Source organism: Xiphophorus hellerii, chromosome 21 (assembly GCF_003331165.1).
Source record: "Xiphophorus hellerii strain 12219 chromosome 21, Xiphophorus_hellerii-4.1, whole genome shotgun sequence".
In the NCBI taxonomy this organism is placed as follows: Eukaryota; Metazoa; Chordata; class Actinopteri; order Cyprinodontiformes; family Poeciliidae; genus Xiphophorus; species Xiphophorus hellerii.
Genome location: NC_045692.1, coordinates 19089691 through 19111103, shown reverse-complemented (window position 1 = coordinate 19111103; position 21413 = coordinate 19089691). Strand labels below are relative to the sequence as shown.

General features: G+C 40.1%; 1 protein-coding gene across 2 annotated transcripts in view; it reads left to right on the top strand.

The window, feature by feature from the left end:
* The first annotated feature begins 11331 nt into the window (after positions 1–11331).
* LOC116712022 (cadherin-7) overlaps positions 11332–21413 on the top strand; it is a 129760-nt gene continuing 119678 nt past the window's right edge. Inside the window, exons 1-3 of one of the 2 annotated variants that reach the window (XM_032551688.1) lie at positions 11332–11917; positions 16642–16687; positions 18912–19474. In XM_032551688.1, coding sequence (XP_032407579.1) covers positions 19235–19474 — 240 coding nt within the window. In that variant the 5' untranslated portion in view covers positions 11332–11917; positions 16642–16687; positions 18912–19234. The remainder of the gene's footprint in view (positions 11918–16641; positions 16688–18911; positions 19475–21413) is intronic. The other variant, XM_032551687.1, reaches the window with a different exon arrangement.

The window sequence follows — 21413 nt, the reverse complement described above, 5'->3', positions numbered from 1 at the left end:
TTATCTCTGTTTTGGAGGATTTGAGGTTCACTTCCTGAAGCAGCTGGACAGCACCGACACTGCAGGGTCACCGGCTTTGGCTTGACGGGAAGGCATTTGATTTTCAGGATCAGGACGTTTTTGCTCCAGCACAAACAACCACCTGGGCTTGTTTGTCTTCACCTGAGTCTTTCAAGAGGAATAAAACAGCGCTGCTTGTTTCCTCGTTACATGGTGGCCAGGAAGCAAGGGGGCTTGTTGAAGAAACAGAATGCAGATGCTTGTGGCGTGGGGGAAAGAAGAGGAGAAAGAAGAAGAAGGGACGAGGGGGGCGATAACAAGCTTTTTTTGCCAACCAGCCAGCTTTGCTGGAGTGAATGCAACAGCACCGGCTTTTTCAGCCTGACTGCTGGAGCAGATGAACACACATCTTCCCCACCATGGGAGAGGAGACTGTCATGACAAAGCTAGTCCCTTTGCCTTTTTTTATAGTTTACATCCCTTCCTGCCCCTCTTTCTCTTTCTGTCTCACCCTATCCCCATTTCTGTTTTGCTTGTGTTAGCTGTTGGCTCTTCCTTTCTCTTGGTCTTCTTGCGTATATAATAAAAATGAAAAGTATATAGGTGATATACTAGCTATTAAAAGCATGAAACATTTGGCACCTTTCAAAAGCCAGGGTTACAGCTAGCAAACACAACTTGAATACACTTTGCAATCTAAAATGCACATTTAAAATCCATCCATCCATTTTCTAACACGCTTGTCCCTACTGGGGTCGGGAGGTGCTGGTGTCTATCTCCAGCTAACGTTCCGGGCGAGAGGCGGGGTCACCTTGGACAGGTCGCTAGTCTGTCGCAGGGCAGCACAGAGACAGACAGGACAAACAACCATGCACACACACTCACACCTAGGGAGAATTTAGAGAGACCAGTTGACAGTCTTTTTTTGGACTGTGGGAGAAAGCCGGAGTACCCGGAGAGAATCCACGCATGAGCAGAGAGAACATGTAAACTCCATGCATGACCCCGGAAAGACCCCGGGCCGGGAATCGAACCCAGAACCTTCTTGGCAACAGTGCTACCAACTGCACCACTGTGCAGCCCCACCTTTAAAATCAATTAATTAAAAGTCAAATGATGTAACTGAACCATGTTCAAAAGGCAATAGTGGTATATTTCATTGTAGTATTTCAGAAATGATTCACAGCAAATGTATCAAAAACACCTTGGAGACTTCAGGTGCAAATCCAGAAAGTCTGTAGTGTTCTAGGTCCTTCTGATTGTGGCAGCTTCAGTCACCTTGAATTTCAATCAATTCCGGCACATAAAAGGAATCCAGGTTGAGAAAAAAAAAAGTTATTGAAGCGTCAATGGAAACTTCCTCAGCAGGAAATTTCACATCGTTGCCTTTTAGTATGGATGGCCTACAATAAAATAGAGAAAAATATGTTTTATACTCAATCAGAACAATCCACTGGTGTATTCAGGTCATATATTGTTGCTACAGCAACATTTAGTTAGAATTTCTCGCAATTGATTGCATAATGAGGTTATAATAATTTACACCCTCATCTCAAAAAAGTGGAATATCTTAAAGATATTTTGTTTCAGCAATTCATTTGAAAATGTGAACTACATATATTTACTGCACAGAGTGACATTAAATCATTTAATTCTTATTTACAAGTCTGGGATACATATCTAATGGAAATCAATTAGTATTTTTGATGCTATGTATTATGCTGAATACAATATAAATATAGTGTGTCATAGAAACGGTGTAGAAAGAGGATAAGCCACAGTAGGTCATTTGTGAAGAAGATGGCTGCTCTGAATGCTGAACTGAAGATTACTAACAGGAAAATAAGTGGAAGTTAAAAGTGTTATGCATTCTGCAGCATACATATTACCTCTTCAGTACAACATCCTACTGTTAAGTTAACACTCGGATACTGATACATGACTTATACATTACAGTCAAGTATCTGTATTGAACTGTGAGTGGCTAGTCAGAGATTAAAACTTCAAAAATGCAAAGAAATTCACTGCAATCATGCAGATTCAAATCAATTACAGATGTTCCAATTTGAATTTAGTTCCCAAAAGATGCAGTCAAGTTCAGTCGTCTTGTTCAAATAGACATAGTCTTTAAGGAAACCCAGCAGATTGCATCAAGTCACTGAGTTGCAGAAGTCACCTTACTTAAAACAAAAGTCTTGCGACAGCTGAAGGCTGATGCCACTGAGTCGTTACCTTTGAAGCAATCCATTCTCTTACCGAGTATGGATGGGGCGACAGCAGGAAGGAAAACTCCAAATGCACAGTGAGGAAAGAGGTCAACAGCCTAAGCCCAAAGCTGCATCACAGAGGGTGCTTATGATAACATAAACACTCTAACTTTTAACTTTTTAAAAATGGCAATCCATACAGCATTTTGGATTTTAGATAAGCAATACTTTAGTCATAATCTGTGTACTTGTGATCTTGTGTTCAGTTAAAAAAAAACAATGATTCCTGAAGTCCTCTAAGTTTTTGATCTGGTGCTTAAGAACAAAAATCCTGGCCTTGTAACTTTAATGCACAGCAAATTAGACAAGAAATTATAGGATAAATGTTGACAAGCTGTTTTCCCTTATGTAGAGGTTTCACAGTTGCATATTTGTGTGGATTGAGAGCACAGCCGGAGCTGCCACTGCTTCCCTGTTCTATGTCACACAGAGCACTGAATGCAGTGAGCTCGGCTGAGTCATTAGGATTCGGCTCAGGATGCTGCTTCGTTCGGCACAAACCGAGGTGAATGAACATGTCTGTCTGCAGATAGACGCCTCTCTTTCACAACCTGCTGTGACGTGTCTGGAGGGAAATTACTGAGGATGACCTTTGTACCTGTCTGTTATTCAAACCTCCTCACAATCTCAACTATTTACCCCAACATTTCTCCGTATCTTTCTGGGCTCTCTGCCCTCTGACTCTCTTGTGGAAGACGGTGGCTTTATTTCCGGAGCCGCTCTGCAGAAGTGATGTCGCCGTCTGAAATATGCCACGTGTTCATGATAAACTTTCAGTAACATTGATTATTCACACAGATGCAGAAGATTGTCCTTGAAGAATGACTGTCTCTGCGGCATTGGCAGCCAGTGTCACAAACCACCAAGTCATAATTTTGCTTGCGTGCAAAATTGCATCTGCAAGCGTGACAACATTTGCAACACATTGTATATCAAGGAGGATTAAGACAATTTATATATGGTGGATACAACCAGTGGTAATGCTGAATCTGCTCGTGAGAAAATATGAGAAAAATAAAACGTCTACATTCGGAGCAGGGTGAATAAAAATCTGTTACAGTAAATTATTCCAAGTCTAACCTTCTGCAAGACAACTTCTAAGCTGCAACTCAGCAATATCGCCCACCCTCGCCTGTAATCTATTTAACCCCCAAGGGAAAAGCAGAGGTATGGACTAAATTGGTGTAATCTGAATAAGGGTTTCTTGACTACAGCCCTTTTAGCCAGTGAGGGAACGTATCCACCTCCAGCCTCTGCAGACCTGACAGACAATAAGGATATGACCATCTGAATCAATGCAGCCAATCCCCCGTGATTAGGTCATCCATTAGTTCGGTTGATCTTTCAACCCCCTCAATTTGCGTCTGATGAAAATGTTATTGCTCAATACTTGTTGGATGATTTGTTTAAATCTTTTGCTTTTTTTTTTTTCTCAGAGTTTTTGCGGCGCTAGTGCCTTGTATGTTTTTCTACAGTAGGCAGACAGGAAGGAGGGCGAGGAGAGGGGGGAAGACATGCGGCAAAGGTCGTCGGGACCGGGAGTCGAACCCGAGACGTCCGCGTCGAGGACTAAGGCCTCCAAACGTGGGGGGTGCTAACCCCTTGCACCACCACAGCACGCCCCATCTTTTGCTTCTTAAAGGAACAAGGAGTAAGAAATGTTTTGATCCAGCATATGCAAATAAGGTTTTTTTTTTCGTTCATGGTCCAGAAAGTGCGGGGGATTTGGAAGAGGTGTCAGAGTGCTGGCCTCCTCTCTTGAACATCAAGGCCTTTCTGCTGCATCTGATCCTCTCCTGTCTGTCTCTTTAAAAGTCAAAATGTGTTGAAATGCAAGCTGGTGTTGTCTGTTGTCCAAACCTCAAACCAGCTGGGACTCGAGGCCTTGATGCGTCTTAGCTCAAAACAAAAAAATAAAAAGTAAAGCTGCAATAATATTTTGATTTGTTCTGTAAAAGCAACTGATTATACATTTTTGCTTGTGTGCAAAAGTTGTCTTCTGCAATTGAGAAAGGAGGAAATATATATGTGTCTCAAAGCTGACAGTTCCAACAACATGAGCTCTTCAAGAAAGGCTTCCAGAAAGATGGGGAGTTAGTTTACTCAATTTTTTTATCCTTCTTCAGGAGGCACCTCTGTAAGATCAGAGGTTTCTCTGATCTTACAGAGGTGCAGGGGCCTCTGTAAGATCTGGACAGGGAGGCCTGATTTACAGTATCTGCAGTAATGTGTCCTGAAGGTGTTTGGTTGAGGTCACAATCCTGTCTCCTCCATAGGTTTATTTAAGTTTTCTAGTTCTGTCATGTGTTCTGTTCTCCATACATTCGGCCTGTCTAGATACCTTTGTGTTGTAATTCAGCCATGTTTGGTCCTTGTTATTAGTCACCTCTTTTCTTCAGTTAACTGTCATCCATTTTATTGATTGTACTGACCTGGCTTTCATGTCACTAATATGACCTTTTCAGTATTTAAGCATTCCAGTTTCATTATTCATTGCCGGATCTGTTTGTTCGTATCACTCTGGTTCTGTGTCTCGTATTCCTCATGCCTGATCTGCACGTTCCTTCATTTTGAAGTTCCTGAAGTTGGCTCACCTGAGTAAGCAGACATGCACACATCAGGACACCCTGCAGTGTGCATATCACTGTGGAGTTGGAGCTGAAGACACCCTCAGACACTTGTGTCAACAAAGCCACTTTCATCTGGACAAAACAGGCAGCACTGTGAAGACAAAATTCAGCCTGTTTTGCTTTGTCAAAAACTCCAGAAGACACTAGTGCAGGCCTCAACAATTGCTGAATCATCTGACAAACAGATCAGTTTGAGACTAAAGGACTTTGTGTCTAACAAGGTGGTCAGTAGCAGTGTACTCTCACCATTCCGGCTATCAGAAATACTGAAGTGACTGCAGTACTGAGAGCTGGTGGACTATTTTGTGGCATGGTGAGGGAATAATCATCTCACCTTGAATGTGAACAAAACAAAGGCATTGATTGTAGATTTTAGAAGGAACAGGGTTTCACATTATTTATCCATCAAGGGAGAAGTGGAGGTGGTTAAGGAGTATGAATACCTCTGCTTTCGTCCAGACAACAGGCTAAACTGGAGACTTAACAGTGAAATTGTCTACAAGAAGGGACAGAGCAGACTGTACTTCTAGAGAAAGCTAAGGTCCTTCAAAGTTGTCAGCAAGATGCTGCAGATCTTTAACGTCTGCTGTGGAGAGTGCCATCTCTTCTGCCATCATCTGTTTGAGTAGCAGCATCAGAACCTGGGTTTGAAAAGATCATCTGCCTGATAAAGAAAGCTGGTTCTGTTCTGGGGACGACTGTGGAACCTCTGGAGATGATAGTGCAAAGAAGGATTCTTTATAAAATCAAGAAAATTATGGACAAACCTGACCAAGCCTTTCATGAAACTGTTATACAACAAGAAAGAGTCTTCAGTCTGAGGCTTCTTCAGAAATGTTGCAATACAAACGGCTACATGAGCTCCTTCCTGTCCATCAGCATCTACAGCAACTCTTTGAAGAACATGGAATAATATGATTTACAACAACGCTGAATTTTCCTCTGAATTGATCATTAAATTCTCTTATCTTCTGTCATTTCTGTGTTTTGGTCTACAATAACTCCACTACATGACAGAGTCACCCAATTCTTTGCTTTGCATTGAATTTGGTAAGATAAGGTTTGCATCCAGCTGCTCACTCATAAAACCTTCTCCATGACTCTGTCCATAATGTTCTTGAACTAAACACATTGAGTTTGGAGGTCTGTAGGTATCAACTTTGCAGAATGTTGGGAACCTTCATGCATTACCCGCCTTGGCATCTGCTGACTACATTCTGTGATTTTTACATAGCCTTCCACTTCAAGACCTTTCCTTTTGACATTTTCAGTTGTTTCCACTTTGCTATAACACCACCAGCAGATGACTATATAATATTTAGTAGCGGTGATGATGTTGATTGACCTACAAAATACATGTCAAAGCTGGTGTCATAGTGATTTGACCAATAAGTTGTAATTGGTTGTTATGCCTCCCCCTCACAGGTTGCCAACCAGATTTAAAACGCAACAAACTAAATTTAATTGAGTATAAATACTCAAAAAATAAACAAGAAATCTGTTAAAATTACCATCATGATCAACAACCCTCTGTGTGACTCATTTTTGTAAACACTGAGACAGTTATTTTTTGTGTTTTAGAGCATAAAAAGCAAAATAAAATCAATTGCAACATAAATAAGACCGTTTTCTTTGTAAAAAAAAAAGACATTTTACCGTTGAACAGCAAGCTCATTTTTGACCATTTCACCATTATTCTGCTGTTCTTCTTGCGCTCGCCTTTTGTGTTTATGCAGTGATGCTCCCAAAAGCACATGTTATGACAGCTCTTTAGCTGCGAGCACATCAGCACGTTTTGTCCACCGGGAAAATCAATACCTTGTTTAGAGCTGAAATTGGACAGTCAATGGGCACAATCATCTGTTTCCAATGACAGTAAATGGCAGTTACTGGAATCAGAATGTCAACTGTTTGGGACCGACCAGCAATCAACACTGCGGATCAATTTTTCCACTTACTTTGCAGTTATAAACATCAACCCACATAAACCCATACATTATGTATGGTTAGAGGAGTAAGATGTATCCAGGTGTAGCCCAATGTGCAAATCAGCAATGGCTTAGAGGCAAGTCCAGACTGCAAAAAGAAAAATTTACAGCACCGCAAACATAGGATTAGCTATTTCTAGCTTGCTGGGATATCGAACTGTTAGTGTGTGGAGAAGTTGGTGAAAATGAATTTAAAGTAGTGATCTGACTGGCAAACATAAAATTATGTATACAAACTTCAGTATTTGCAACATAAATGAGTGAATTCAGTATCTGTTGGGATGATTAGGAGAAAAATAAATACAAAAACAGAGTTAGATGTACAGTAGTAAAACAGGAAGGGCTGCAGTTTTCAAACACACATGTCCTCATTTTTCTGCTGTCTATTTTTGTTCTATCTCTTGATTAGGTGCAAATTTATTCCTATCCTTGCTAAATTCTTGTCCTGCTTAAAAAAGGCATGTCCAAAATGACTCAGTTTGCCCCTGTCCATTCTGTCTTTACTGACTGTAACAACTGTAACTCACCATACAATACATAGGTTAACTCAATTTTAAGATTTCTGTGTCAGAAATTGGGAGAAACATTGAATTGTTTATAAAAATAAAAGGAGAACTGTTTTATTATTAGCTGGTTCATTTAAAAATTGAAGTTTGTATCAGTGACAATAAAAATAATACACAATGGACAACAATTATTTAGCTAAAAAAAACAACAGCAAAAAAAGCCCCATAAAATTACAATTCCAACCATTCATATATGTAATTTATCCCAAAAATGTTGAAATGATTTGGGGAAAACTGCTTGTATTTCTACAGGGTATATCTCCAGAAAATAAGGTCTGCAAACTGTGGTTTTGCTTTTATTTTGCTTTGAGAGTAATAGTGTCTTCCTTTCTCTACGGTCTCTCAGCTCATTGGTACAAACCTTGCTTCACTGTGAATAATGATGTTCTCTCAACAGCTTTACACAGCATCCTCACAAGGTCATTAGCTGTTTGTGAGGTTGATACACACTTTGTTTTTTTTTTTTTAAAAAAAGAAAAAATGTTCGACTCTTTCCTCTCTTTCACAAACAAAAATAATTTTGGTCATTGCAACTGACGTTGCAAACATGAAAAGCTTAGGCTGATTTAGTCTGACAGTGAGACAAAATGGTTATTTTTCTTTTTATACAGTCTCCAGTTTTAATTTTGTATAATATTTAATCGTGCGACCATTATTGCCCTCAAGTTAAAACTGCTGCAGTTAAAATGTAGGTTTTTATATTTGCAATGAGAAACTGCAGATCTTCTATTAATCTGTTGTTGATCATTAGTCCAGTTAGAACCATGAATCATCTGAGCTTTTGTTGAAACAGACAAGAGTTCTCGTACTCCAAAGATATTCCACATCTTTCATTGGCCCTTATCAGATCCAAGAATATTATTATTGAGTCCATAATTGAGATTGGATTGGTTTGGTCTAGATCAGTTCACTGAAGTTAAGATTTTCACTTTTCAAAACCTCTCAGCTGAACCCACTTAAGAAAAAATTAGCAGTTACTGATTAAGACAGACACAAAATCTTTTTGCTTTGTCCACAAATGCATGCTGCTCTTGGCTCTTCGGTGGGTTAAGTTAAGTCACCAACACAAGGAGGTTAACTTTACACATTGTGAAAGGTGTAAAATCATCAATGCTGACAGTAAAATGCAGCCTGCCACTCCACAACATATTTTCAAACCTCTCTTTTCTGCTGAGGTGACAACTTCAAAAACAAGAAAAAAAAAACCTTTGTGCTGGCTAAACAAGTTGAACTATGTTTTTATTTGAACAAAACAAAATGGTTTCTTTTTTCAGTACATTTTTTATGTTTTACTTTGGGACTTATAACAAACAGAAAAAAGAAATCCAACCCTGTTGTCCTTGGGGGCCATATTTCATTATTCTTTCATCAGCCGATATGGTGTCCCTTCGCGGTTTCTCCTTAGTCTGAACAAAAAGACCCATCAAGACATAAATGCATGTGTGTGCAGGTGTATGCGTGTGTGTCATTGGGGAGAAGATAACAGTAGTCCAGGTGATTAGAGGTCATTGCATCCTGGCTGGGGGTGGAGCTGGGTGGGTGGGTGGGTGGGGTGTCATGGAGGCATGGCCGTTAAATGCCGGAGTGGGAAACGGAGGGGGTGTGTAGCGGGGACGCAGGGCCACATCACCTCGGGCTTCTTCTGACTGCCTGTGATTGATGGGGAAGAGCTGATGAGCCAGGCTCCCAATGTCACTCTACAATTAAATAACTCTCACCACTGAACTGCTGTGGACCCCTCCTCCTCCTCCTGTTCTGTGATAAACCTCCCCCGTCTCCTCCCTTTCACCTCTTTCTCTACTCTCATGCTCTACCCACCCCCCTCCTTTCACTCTTTGCCACTCTTTTTTTTTAAGACATGTGACAATCTCAATATGATCCACCCTAAAATGTCACCTTCTTTGCTTTTGTCACTTGTTTACCACAATCCAGGAAGCAGGTGTTTATCCTCAGCTGCTGGTTGTCCAGTTCAAACTTTGCCAGCTGTTCTTCCAGGTATGACAGACAGAGGCTGCTCTTTCTATTAGTTTGGGTCAGTGCTCCCTTCCCAAACGAGAAGGAGCTGCACTATTGTAATGCGCCTGTTTCCAAAAATGCAAATAACGCTGAGGAAAAACACAAAGAAGATAATCCATCCATGACTAATGACTCTAATATGAAACCTAATGTGGAAACAGGTGTTTAAACTTGGATAAAAATATGTAAACCATGTGCTCTGAAGTAAACTCCAAAGAGCAAGCTGGAAGAGACTGCAAAGATTTTACTTGAATAGTGTGATGATGCATACAGAGTTTGCTGCATATTGCCACTAATTAGGCCTATGACTAATATTGGTTTGTTCACAGTGGGCTGTAGTTCATAGAAGCCAACCTTATTCTGCATTCTTTTGTCACCCGATGAGCTTACTTTGCAGCTAATTGGGCAAAGTGTAATACTCTCGGCGCACGAATGTGTATCTTCTGGAGAACATTTGGGATGTTAGAGGGAGTTAAGATGTGATAAACGGACTTTTGAACATAAATGTTCCATGCATTTCAGACATATTTGTCTTTTACATTTTTATTTATAAAAAAAATAATATGAAAAGTGTCTGGGTTTTATTTAGGGGTATCAGATTAAAAAGGACAGAAGACAAATGCACACCAGACTTTTCACTGTTTTTATTTGAAAAGCACACAATCAGTTTCCTTCAGCTTTTGGGTTTTTGTGGTTCTTGGTCTTGGGCTGTCATATAACCCCTGGTGGAACATGGAGGTGGCAGCTTAATGATACGGGAATGCTTTTCTTCAGGAATGACAGAAACAAAGTTCAGAGCTGACTGGAACATGGGGTCAGCTAAATGCACGGAAATGATTGAAGTAAACCTGCTGGTGGTCAGAGATTGAGGTTTGCCTCCAGCCGGAAAATGACTCCAGACGTCCAGAGCCAGAATAGAAATGGTTTCTTCACAGTATAATAATGACTTACAATGGCTAAATACAGAATGTGTGGCAAGACATGAAAATTAATGTTCACAGATGTTCTTTACATAATCTAATTACAGAATCAGATATTTTGCAAAGTAGAATGAGCAAAAAGTGTCTTGAAATGTTAAGAACTACCCCAAATGAATAAGTAGGGAAATGTACAATTCTATCCCACACTTTTATGTTTTTCTTTATAAAACAACTAGACAAAACTGCATATTTTTGCTCCACATTTACAATTAAAATCCCAATAAATATGTTGAAGTTTGTGGTTGCAGTGAGACATAATCTAAAACTAGAAATGGGCATCACTATTTTAATATATTTTTACTCATATAAAAGTAAAAAGACATTGATGCTGTGCACATATCTCTGAGCTCACCATCCCCATGGTAGGGCCGCATCATGCTGGGGAATAATTCCTTCTTCTGTGGAGACACAATGTGGAAAATGTTCAAATGGTATTAACACTTTTTAAGACACTAGGTGTTAATAAAGGTTATGTCACCCCACATTGAGAAAAATAATTCTGGTGGAAAACCCACCCTGCACATCAACCTAAACACAAAATCCCTATAGTGAGATAAAGCGGTAGCAGCATCATGATGTGGGAATCTATAAAATGATCTGTTACATAAAATGTTGAAGTTTGTGGTTGTAAGTAGAAAAATAGGAAAGGTTTAGTGAATCTTTCACGAAGTGTACATGAGAAATGCGCTGTTTTTACACGCTGCTGGCACGATTTAACTCTCAAAGCAGCAGGAGGTGAATGTATGATTCCTCTCATTGGTTAAAGATATCAAGGAATTTGCATTGACTTATTTTTTCTTCTACTTCCTCCTCTTACCACTACCAAGGCATTCATTTAGCAGCATACATGCCATCTGCTGCCAAAAACTTGGCAGCTATAATTTTTTGGTTCTCCGTTGCTTCTTGCCAGACGCACCGCGTGTGTCTTCTGGCTTTATCACCTCGCCAACTTATTTTTGGTTTACAAAAAAAGAGAGCGAGGAAAAAAATAAAACTCCATCCTCTCCAGTAAGGAGAGGATTTGGCTCGGATGAGAGCGTTATTTCCCGTCTCCAATCCGCTCCTGCTGCCGCTGCTGCGCGTCCCTTGTCGCCTGCACAGTACAAGAGGGATGTAGAGACTAAACCCCGAACCCTGCAGCTGGGGTTCCCTGCACACCACCGAGGCGACAGTGCGCAGGAGAGAGATAGAGAGCGAGAGAGAGACGGAGGGAAGTATGGAAGGAGGGAGGGAGGGAAGAGGAGAAGGTGAGAAACAGAGACGGGGAAGAGTCAGAAGCGCCATCTCCCTGCTGTGGCTGAGCGTTTACGCGCGATCCGAGAGCACATCTCCAGCCTCTCCGGGACTAAATCCACCATGATAACTTCCAAACTCCTAATTCTCACATAATCTGGCTTTCTTTATGGGCTGCAATAAGAGAGGGAAGGTGCAACTTTTACCAACGGAAATCATCCATGTGAAGTTCCTTTGGTAAGTAAATGTTCATGTTTTAAATTTTTTTTAACAGAATGTGCATTTATTTTATTTTATTTTTGAGTCATTTCCACTCAGTTGCTCACTTAATTCACGCATTTGCTTGGATTATCTGTGTATATTTCATCCCATCGTTTATCCTGTCATTAGTATTCCACGGACACGGGTTTCCTGCGGCGGGCGCTCACGGGGATGTTTACTGTCGGCGCTTCCCCGCTGCCTGGCTCCCCATCATGCGCTTATTTACCACCTCCTGATGTTCTTAATGTTCGCTGCTGGTCTGTTTCCCCCATCAAACTTCTAATCGCTTTGCGGAAATGATTCGCGCATGTCTTGGTTCTTGTTTCATTTCGTCGGGGAAACCGTGGCTGGCTGATCGGATCCAGACGCGCTGCGAACTTTTCCTGCACGGTGCAGCTGTGTTGACAGCTAATGCGCAGTGATTGATGTTTAACAGGAGGGTCAAAAGCAGCGAGGTCACAGAAAATTTACCTTTGAATTACTTTGGCTGCGTTGATGCAAATGCCGCGCAGTTTGACCAAGTTGTGTGTTTTGGAGTGAAGTCGATTTTCCATAATTTTTACTCAAGTCTCTGTTCAGCTTTCTAAACAAAATAGAGTGTGTGGTATTTGCGTGGCATTGACTGCATTCAATTATTGCTTGAGTGCACTAGCGTTACAATTTCATTTCTATTTAATAGAAACCCTATTCAAAATGTCACGCTTTTTTGTTTCCCATTAGGTGAAGATGATTTTTCTTGTAAATCTGATTGTTTGCATGGTTGGAGGTGGAGGTGAGGAGTGGGATTAACTTTTTCATGACTTTCAGGACTTTAATTAACATTGTTGCAAATTTGTTACACTCGCAGGCTCAGATAATAAATCATTCTTCGACACAAATATTGTTTTTCTCCTAAATTTATGAGGAGCAACGTTTTGTGTCATAAAAGGTTTAGAAACTCAGAAAATGTATAAATATTTATGCATGGGGAGGTCTAACGTTAAAAATGGAATTCATTAACAAAGAGGAAAAAATACAGTGATACATGACAATCTTAATAAAAAGAACATATTTTGGTGTCCAAAGAATATAAATTAGGAATGCAAATTTCTTAAAATATTGGAACATCTGGCTCCTCACAGACATGCTGTCTTTGTTCACACTGTTGTTTCTGATTTCAAACTACAGCTTTTGGATATTGCATTTAAATTTCATTTCATAATTGGTTTTGGTGGCAGAAGATTGGACACTGGAGCTGGCAAAGGGGATGGTGGGGGCATGTGGGAATGGCTAAACCAATAATACTGTTGACTCTCGCTCAAACTCTTTGTATACAATTCATTTATATTAATGAAAAAGGCAAGTTTAATTGAATAAATGATCTGCTAAATTACAATGCTTTTTGTTACGAAACTATTTATCTTTTGATTCATTTATACTTACGTCATTTTGAGAATATTTTTTCACTTTTAAACCATTATTCTCAGCCACAGCTCCTGATATATGAGAGCAGCATAATGAATTTAAGATTCTTTTCAAACCTTTTTGTTTTTATATCTCTAACAGAGTCAGTGCCCTGGTCCACCCAGACCCCACCCCTTTGAAAACTTAATTGAAGAAATGTCTTTTTTTAAACTCATTTTTGTGCCTGTTTAATATCCAACTTTAAATATACAGTGTTTGTGCAGCAAATGCTTTATTTGCATGCTCCACATAATGTGACAGACCCCCAATGGCTACATAAAATTCATCACCTCATTTGAATGCATGTGTGAACCCACATTTGCTGGTTGTCAGCGTATCAGAAACCATGATACTGAGAGCTGAAATGCAACTCAAGCCATGGAAGTGACCCCATTTCCAAGTTTTATTTACATCTAATGTGGAAAAACAGCTCTTAAGCCCTTTATGGTTAGAAAGATAAATCTAGGAATAGAGATGTTTCTTCACACAAAACCACCAGGGGCAACTACTTTTCTCTATACTTTTTAATACTTATTTTTTCCATAAAAGCAAACTAACTTTTACTTTTTCGACAACTTAACCTCCCAGCATCATAACTATCTGTATGTAAACATATTTATATTCTGCTGTGAAGTTCAATCAGCTGCATATCTACTTGAGAAAGTTGTATTCAAGCAAATCAATGAAGGAATGGTAGGAATCAGCGAGAGGATCCTTTCAGCCAGAGGGCTCAGGTTCAAGCTTCTGGCTCAGCATGAGTCTGCGCTCTCTCTCTCTCTGTGTGTGTTGTAAATAACCTGAAGGATAACACGGAAGCTCCCGCAGACAGTAAAAATCAATGAATCTTCTTATTACGGTTATTACAGTTATGAGGCAACTACTTGTTTTATATCAGGAACACAGAGAAAAGCATCACTGGTTTGTGCGCTCGTTACCTGAATCAAAAAAAAAAGAAAAAAAGAAGAAGAATCTTGATTTAGAAGCTGTCCTAAAACATATTTAGCTTAAACTTTGCACAACTTCTTATGGCATTTCCCGCTTCACCGTCTGAGTGATGGATGAGCGGACAGATACGAGAGAGCGTGCGATTGCTAAAGTGAGAGCTGCGGTGCTGGTAATCCTGTTGTGAGGCTGGAAAATGGGATTAGAGCAAGAGAAACAGAGCCAAAGGAAGACTGGAAGACGCTTTACATTCACAGCTCTGGCTCACATTTTCACTTAATTTAATGACATCACTTTGACACTGGTCAGCGATGAGTCTCTGGAGGTGACCCGATGCTGATCCAGACTCACCTGCTGTCAGATCGTTGATTTTCTCTAGTGATGTCTGAAAGTACTGAAATCCAGCATCTTTCTCAGATTAACATGTTGTACGTGTGCCACCGTCCCCAGGCGTTGGCAGCATTATGCTTTGGGGTTGTTTAGAAAGTAACAAGGCAGATAGCCAGAGTTGATGAGACATTGTGGTGTTGTCTGAATATATTTAAGCTAAAGCTGAAAAGCTACATTTTTTTTTCTTTGCAATCTTGAAAGTTAAAAATATTTTTGAGAGTTTGGAAGCAAAACATTGCAAATATTTTATTTGCAAGCAAGTTTACATGACTTCCATATTTTAAAAAAAAATATCAGATTGTCTCTTTAAAAGAAAGATTGGAAATGCTGTCCCTTTGTAAAAGTTGAATAAATCAGTTGTATATGAATGTTCAAGAAGTTTGCTCAACAAACGTATGTACTGGAGTAAAAAAAAAAACTAGATGTGATACTTGAAAACTAGGAATCTCCCTTTGTACAATATGACAATACCTTGAGCTATTTTTCACTGTTTGTGCTGCCAACTCCACTATGAAACATGGAAGTGATGGCACCACGCTGTGTGACTGTTGTTTTTTCAGCAAGGTAAAGGAAGTTAGCCAGAGTTGATGATACTTTGTGAAAATGTCTGATTTCCTCCCCTCCCACCAGGAAAACTTGTCATGTAGGAACATTTAGATGGTTTGAAAGCATAATATTGGAAAGACCTTCACAATATTATCTTCCTTATTCAACAGAAAACAAAATGTCTCTCTCAAAGTAGATTTGTAAGGTATTTTTTTCTTTGAAAAGTGAAACAAAACTCTTGAATGTGCCTGCATGAATTAGCCTCCATCTATCAACACACTTATTCACTTACAATGCAAGATAAAAAACTATTGTGACGATAAAATTAGAAATAATAGTTGAATGCGACTGAGATGGATCTGTTTTGCACTACGTGCCAGAACTTTTGTCATGAAACACAGGGGTGGCAACATGATGCTGTGGTATTTTTCAACACAGCCAGAAAAAATAGCCACAGTTGGTTATACTTTGAGTTGATAATTTATTTCAATTAAATATCGGAGGCTTGTTTATTGCAATCTTTAAATTTGGACCTGGTGGCACTAAAACATTGCATGCAGGGTAAAACAACCTCATAAAAGAGGAAGCATTATGTCTCCTTAAAAGCATATTTAAGTTATTTTCTCCTTAAAAAGCGACATAAAACACCGCAGTTTGCCAGCAGTAAAGACTTTTGGCTCCACAGTCACACTTGTTTTTTTTTTGTTTTTTTAAAGAAATTCTGCCTTTTCCTATCAACACTCATGATTCTTGCACAAAACAAGATATAAACTCTTCTACTGTGATAATACAATTAGATATGAGTCTTTTACTTTATTTTTTTAATCAAGATTGTATCTTTTTATACTAATACTGAGAAATTTTAAGCCGACATGAAGATCTTGTCATCACATCCACGTCCATGTTTTGCCAGTCGAATATTTCATCTAGATTTTATGCTTTATTTCTCCAAAATGATAAACTGCATCAAGAAGAAAAATAAAACATTGATTTCCTTGGTGCGTGACACCCCTAATAAAATAAAATCAACTCGATGGTAAATCAGAAGAAACTCATTAAATAAAAAGCCAATATCTGCTTTAGTGAGCCCATTTCTTATACCAGCGCTGCATTATCTCCAATCTGTATGAAGCTTCCATCTCCTCTCTCTCACGTTGGTGCTTTAGCAAAATGACATGCATTAAGTTGGCTTGACTCGAACCCGTCGAACAACACCAGCGCTGCGGCCGGCCTTCGCGAGTCGTGTTGCCCTGCGGCCACATCTGCTCCACTTTTCACCTCTGCCACTAACTCTCAATAAAGAGTGTGTTTATGTGTCCATACTTTTCAACTTTTTCAGTCGATTGGGATGAGTTCATGTATTTTTTTTCCCTCCACAGCGTGCGGGCTGAAAATACACACAAGTATCAAGTAAATCTGCAACTGGTGAGGATTTCTCTTGCAAACATTCAGCTGTCTGTGCAGAGGTGTTTTTGCAGCTGTGATTTATTTCTGTATTAATTATTAGCGTTGCCTAATGACTTTCCTGTGGTGAAATACAACAAATCACTTCCACAGGATGTGTGTGGTGTGCGTTTTTTTTTTCTTCTTTCTTTCTTGCTTGAGGGGAATGGAGAGGAAGTAAAATGAGAAGTGGAAAGATCTGTGTGGGAAGAAAGAGGTCACTGTATGCCAAAGCAATTACCTTTCTCACCCAGGGCTGTGCCAATACTCTACATAGAGGAGAGACAAAGAGAGGTCAGAGAGGAAACAAACATGAGCACGTGTGGTCAAAAACGCCATCCTGAAGTTCACATTCACACATAGACCTTCGGAAAACAGTCCCATGCAAAGATATTCACACCCATTGACCTTTCGCACATTTTATCAGATAAGAGTTTCAACCACGTTGTTTCACATGATGCACATGCATATTTGTGAAGTGGATGGAAAAAAGGTGCTTAGTCGTCAAACTGTTTTAGTTATGAAAATCTTAAAAGGGTGTTGTGCTGTTGTATTCGGCTTTGTTTAGTGTAACACAAATAAAAGGAGAGCATCATGCAGAAAAGGTCCTTTAGCCTTTTAATGAATGTATTTGTAAATTTAATTAATTTTAAAAAGTTGTGTCACAGACAGTCATACAGTTTTATTTTAGAAAAAATGGATTCTGTTAATAACATCAGCTTTCACTGTCTTTTATTGTCCATATAACAAGTTCATGTTGTTGAGCAATAGCATTGCCTGTTAGAGTCACCTGTTGCTATGCTAGGTGTTGCTGCAAGTGAAAAGCTAGGCTCAAAACATATGCAAAAAACCAAGGCATTGAAAGTTGTGATTGGCGGGACAGATGGCTTTTATGCTTATTAATAGGTCTCCATTTTGAATTTTTCCCTAACATTGTGCTCATTACTCATCGATCTGTAAAATGATGCCCTCCACAAAGCTGTTCCATGTTACAAGAAAGGTTGGGGCCTTCTGATGTCTGGAACACATCAAACATGTGGAAGATGCAAACTGGTGGTAGAACTAAAAAAACATTTGAAACAACCAGAGACAACAAACCTAAACATACAGCCAGAGCTAAAATGAGATGGTCTAGGCCACAAAATGTATCTACGTATTAAAATTGATGTTCCTAGATGTTCTCCATTTAATTTGACTCTCCAGCTGTGCAAACCTTTTCCATCTATTTCAAAATGATGCACTATGTGTTGGTTTATCTCTCAAAATTCCATTAAAATACATAGCAGTTTGTGGTTAAAGGATGTAAATGTGACAAGATGAATATGTTTGCGAGGCTCTGGATGTATTGCTGCAGATACCGTTGGACCTCAAACAGACTGATAACAGCAGCCGTCATATGAAGTTCCCAGGATGCTTTGTGACATGAAGAGCATTATCTGTCAAAGCCCGCCGCTGTCCTCGGCTCTGACAAGTCGTCATGTTCTGGCGTCATCAGGGGGGTTGGGAGTCTGTCGTAGCATGTTGATGGCAGTGAGACAGACCCATAACCCCACCCCCAAGCCTTCCAAGCCCCCTCTTGCCCCTCCACACACCCTCTCTTGTGCTCCAGCCGGAGCAACATGGTTTTTCCCACTCGGAGTGGAGGTCAGGATCGCCGGGCCTCCATGCATGCTGCTGACAGCTCAGATTTATTTTTAATCATGGTGATGAGAGCATGCGCCGCTCAGATCATGTGGCTTGCTAGAGTCAAGTGGCGAGTCCTATTCACCGTCACCATCATCTTATAGAAAGAGAAAATATGACAAAATAATGACCTTGGTGAGACGAGGCCTGGATAATTGTTAGGCTGCTGAATGGCGTTTGATTGTTATGCTGTCGTCTCGCTCGGTGTGAAATCTCTTTGCTTGAATTCATTGAAAAGCCCTGTCATTTCTCCCTCCATCTTACCCCTATTAACACTTTGACCTCACCTGATTCTCTTTGCAGCATTTGTAGGTGAGAGTGTGTGCATTGCATTTACTGCCTGTCTGCTCTATTCATTTTTTTACCTATTTCCTTAGGATTGCTGGAAAAATGCCATTATCATTGCATCAGCAGGCCCATTACGTGCTATCAGAAGTGACTGCGGTCATAGAGGCAATTCTGCTGACACGCCTCTCTCTTCTCTCCTCTGTCTTTGTCTTTCCCTTCTTTTCTGTTCTGATAGGTGCCAACTACAAAGAGTCAGTGTCCAAGCCCCCCAGTCAAGTCCCCATGTGAACCTCTCGGCCAGCTCTCTGGGTCCAAAGCGGCAGGAATAATCCCACTTCCCCTCTCCGATAAAGGAGAAACAGGAAGTTGTGCAGCAAAATGCAGAATTTGAGTCATTTTCAACCCGTGTGCTCTTTTCAGGGTCCAATTGCTGCTGCTTTCTTGTGAAACGCAGAGTCCGGACTGTTCAGATAAAAGCCCAAGGGTTTTGACATTTCAGTTCTTTTTAATTTTTGCTCCTGTTCTTGCTTCAGTGCATTTTGGAGGGGAGCCCAGACGATGGGTTGGTGTTGTTCAGGCATATGCAGAGCCCTGGCTCTCCTGGTGCTCCTGTTTGTCTTGCGGGGGAGAGGCTGCTGCTGTTGGGGGCTGAGTCCCAGCTCTGGGGACGGGGAGAAGTCCCTGCGCTCTGATCCGGACTCCTGGGAGGCCCTGCACAGGAACAAACGCAGCTGGGTATGGAACCAGTTCTTCGTTTTGGAGGAGTACACAGGAAACGAACCTCTTTACGTCGGCAAGGTGAGTGATCCATAACACGGGTTATCAAAGCTTAACAGTCTAGAACTGCAAGGGAAAGACATAAGCACAGTGATGCCAAAATACATCCACACCCCTCTGCTTTTTCCAAGTTTTGCTACATTATAGATTTGTTCAAAATAGATCCAGTTTTCTAAAAAAATACCTTCTCAAAAAACTTGTTTTCAGAAATTTAGGTAATTTTCCAAAAAACTGTAACATACCTTTGCAATGACACTGTGTACTGATCATCCTTCTGACGCTGCTTGCAGAGAACATGGGGTAAATTCAGTTGCTTCTGCTCACATCCAGAACTGAACAGTTTGTTTTCTTGATTAACTTGACTAAATTACACCCAAGCAGAGAAAGTTTGATCCTAAAGACCAGGATTCAAACATGAGCAGAGGATATCTGTGAAAAAGGCAAATAATTCTGATTGAGGGAAGATATTGCTGGGAGAAGCGAGACACATTTGTAAACAAATAAGAGTTTCAGTATCAGAGCTGAAATGGAAGCAGTTTTAAACCACCAGGATCCTCATTAGAACTGGGGAAACAGATAAAAGAGAATGCATTGGTCACATTAGTGAAGTTTTGTTCAGTTGCGGAGCTTAAAGTGCCATCTAGAAGGTCAACCAGTTCTGACGCACACCACCTATAAGACCTTTATGATGGATTAGCCACAGGCAAGCCACTCCTTAATAAGAGGTACATAGGAACCTAATTAAATTTGTTAGACTAAGAGAAATACAAAAAAAAAAACATGAGTCAAATGAAATCAAAATAGAACCTTTTTGAATGGACTTTCATTGCTAGGTATGGAGAAAAACACCACCATTATGCTGACAGGAATGAGAAATATGTTACTAGTCACTATAGTAGGTAAAATGGCAGCAGCCAAATGGAGAAATACTTCAAGGATACCTGCTCCAAAGACTTGATGATTCATCTTCCAATCTGCTTGATACAGCCAAGATAACAGAGGACTAAGAGTACTCTTCAGGAGCAGGCTGTGTCTGTCTTTGCATAGCTAAACCAGAGTCCAGACTTGAATCCAAATGAACATCTCTGGAAATACTAAAAACTGGCATCTAATGATGGTGCCCATTCAACCTTGACGGAGCTCGAGACGATCTGCAGGGAGAAAATACCCCAAAACAGATGAGCCAAGCTTGTAGATACATAACCAAGAAGCCTCGATGCCGAGGTAGTTGCCAATGATTATTAAACTGTTAAGCCATGGCTGTGAATACCTTTGAAAGATAATAAGCTTTTGGGGGGAAGAGGATAGTTGCTTCTGCAGGAGATTATTGTGAAGAAAGTATAATGAAGAGGTCTGAATACTTTCTAGTGGGAATGTACAGTATATCACCTATGTCTGAATCTTTCTTTGCTTAAAAATATTTCCTTATGTCTGCAGGTTTGGTGCACCTGTATGGTAATATGTATATCAATAACCTGTTAACACAGAGACCTGCAGAAACTGGGACACAGCAGAGTTTTTACAGAGTTGTGCATGTTCCCACTGTCCTATATAAAATGCAAAACAAATGAAAAGACTCCTCACAGACTGTGTGGGAAGAAAGGGACTCTGCATTTTATTTCAGAAAGCTTGGTTTAAAAAAAAACATGTTTTTAGTTTTGAGATCAGCATCAATGTGACAAGGTAATTTGCATTGTAATAAGTCCCCAGGAAAAGTATACATTACACAAATATGCCTTTTTTCTGCCCTGCCAAGGCCCAAGCTGATAGATCAAAGATATGCCAGTTTTGGCAGGAAAATAAGTACAAAACCCTCATAAAAATATTTAAGACAAGGCAAAAATATGGGGACTAATCCTTCTTTTACGAGAGTTGGCAGTGCAATCAGTTCTTCATGATTCTCACTTTTTTTATTCAAAGACCAACAGTGAAAATAGCCTACAGGTATTTATTTTTTTTA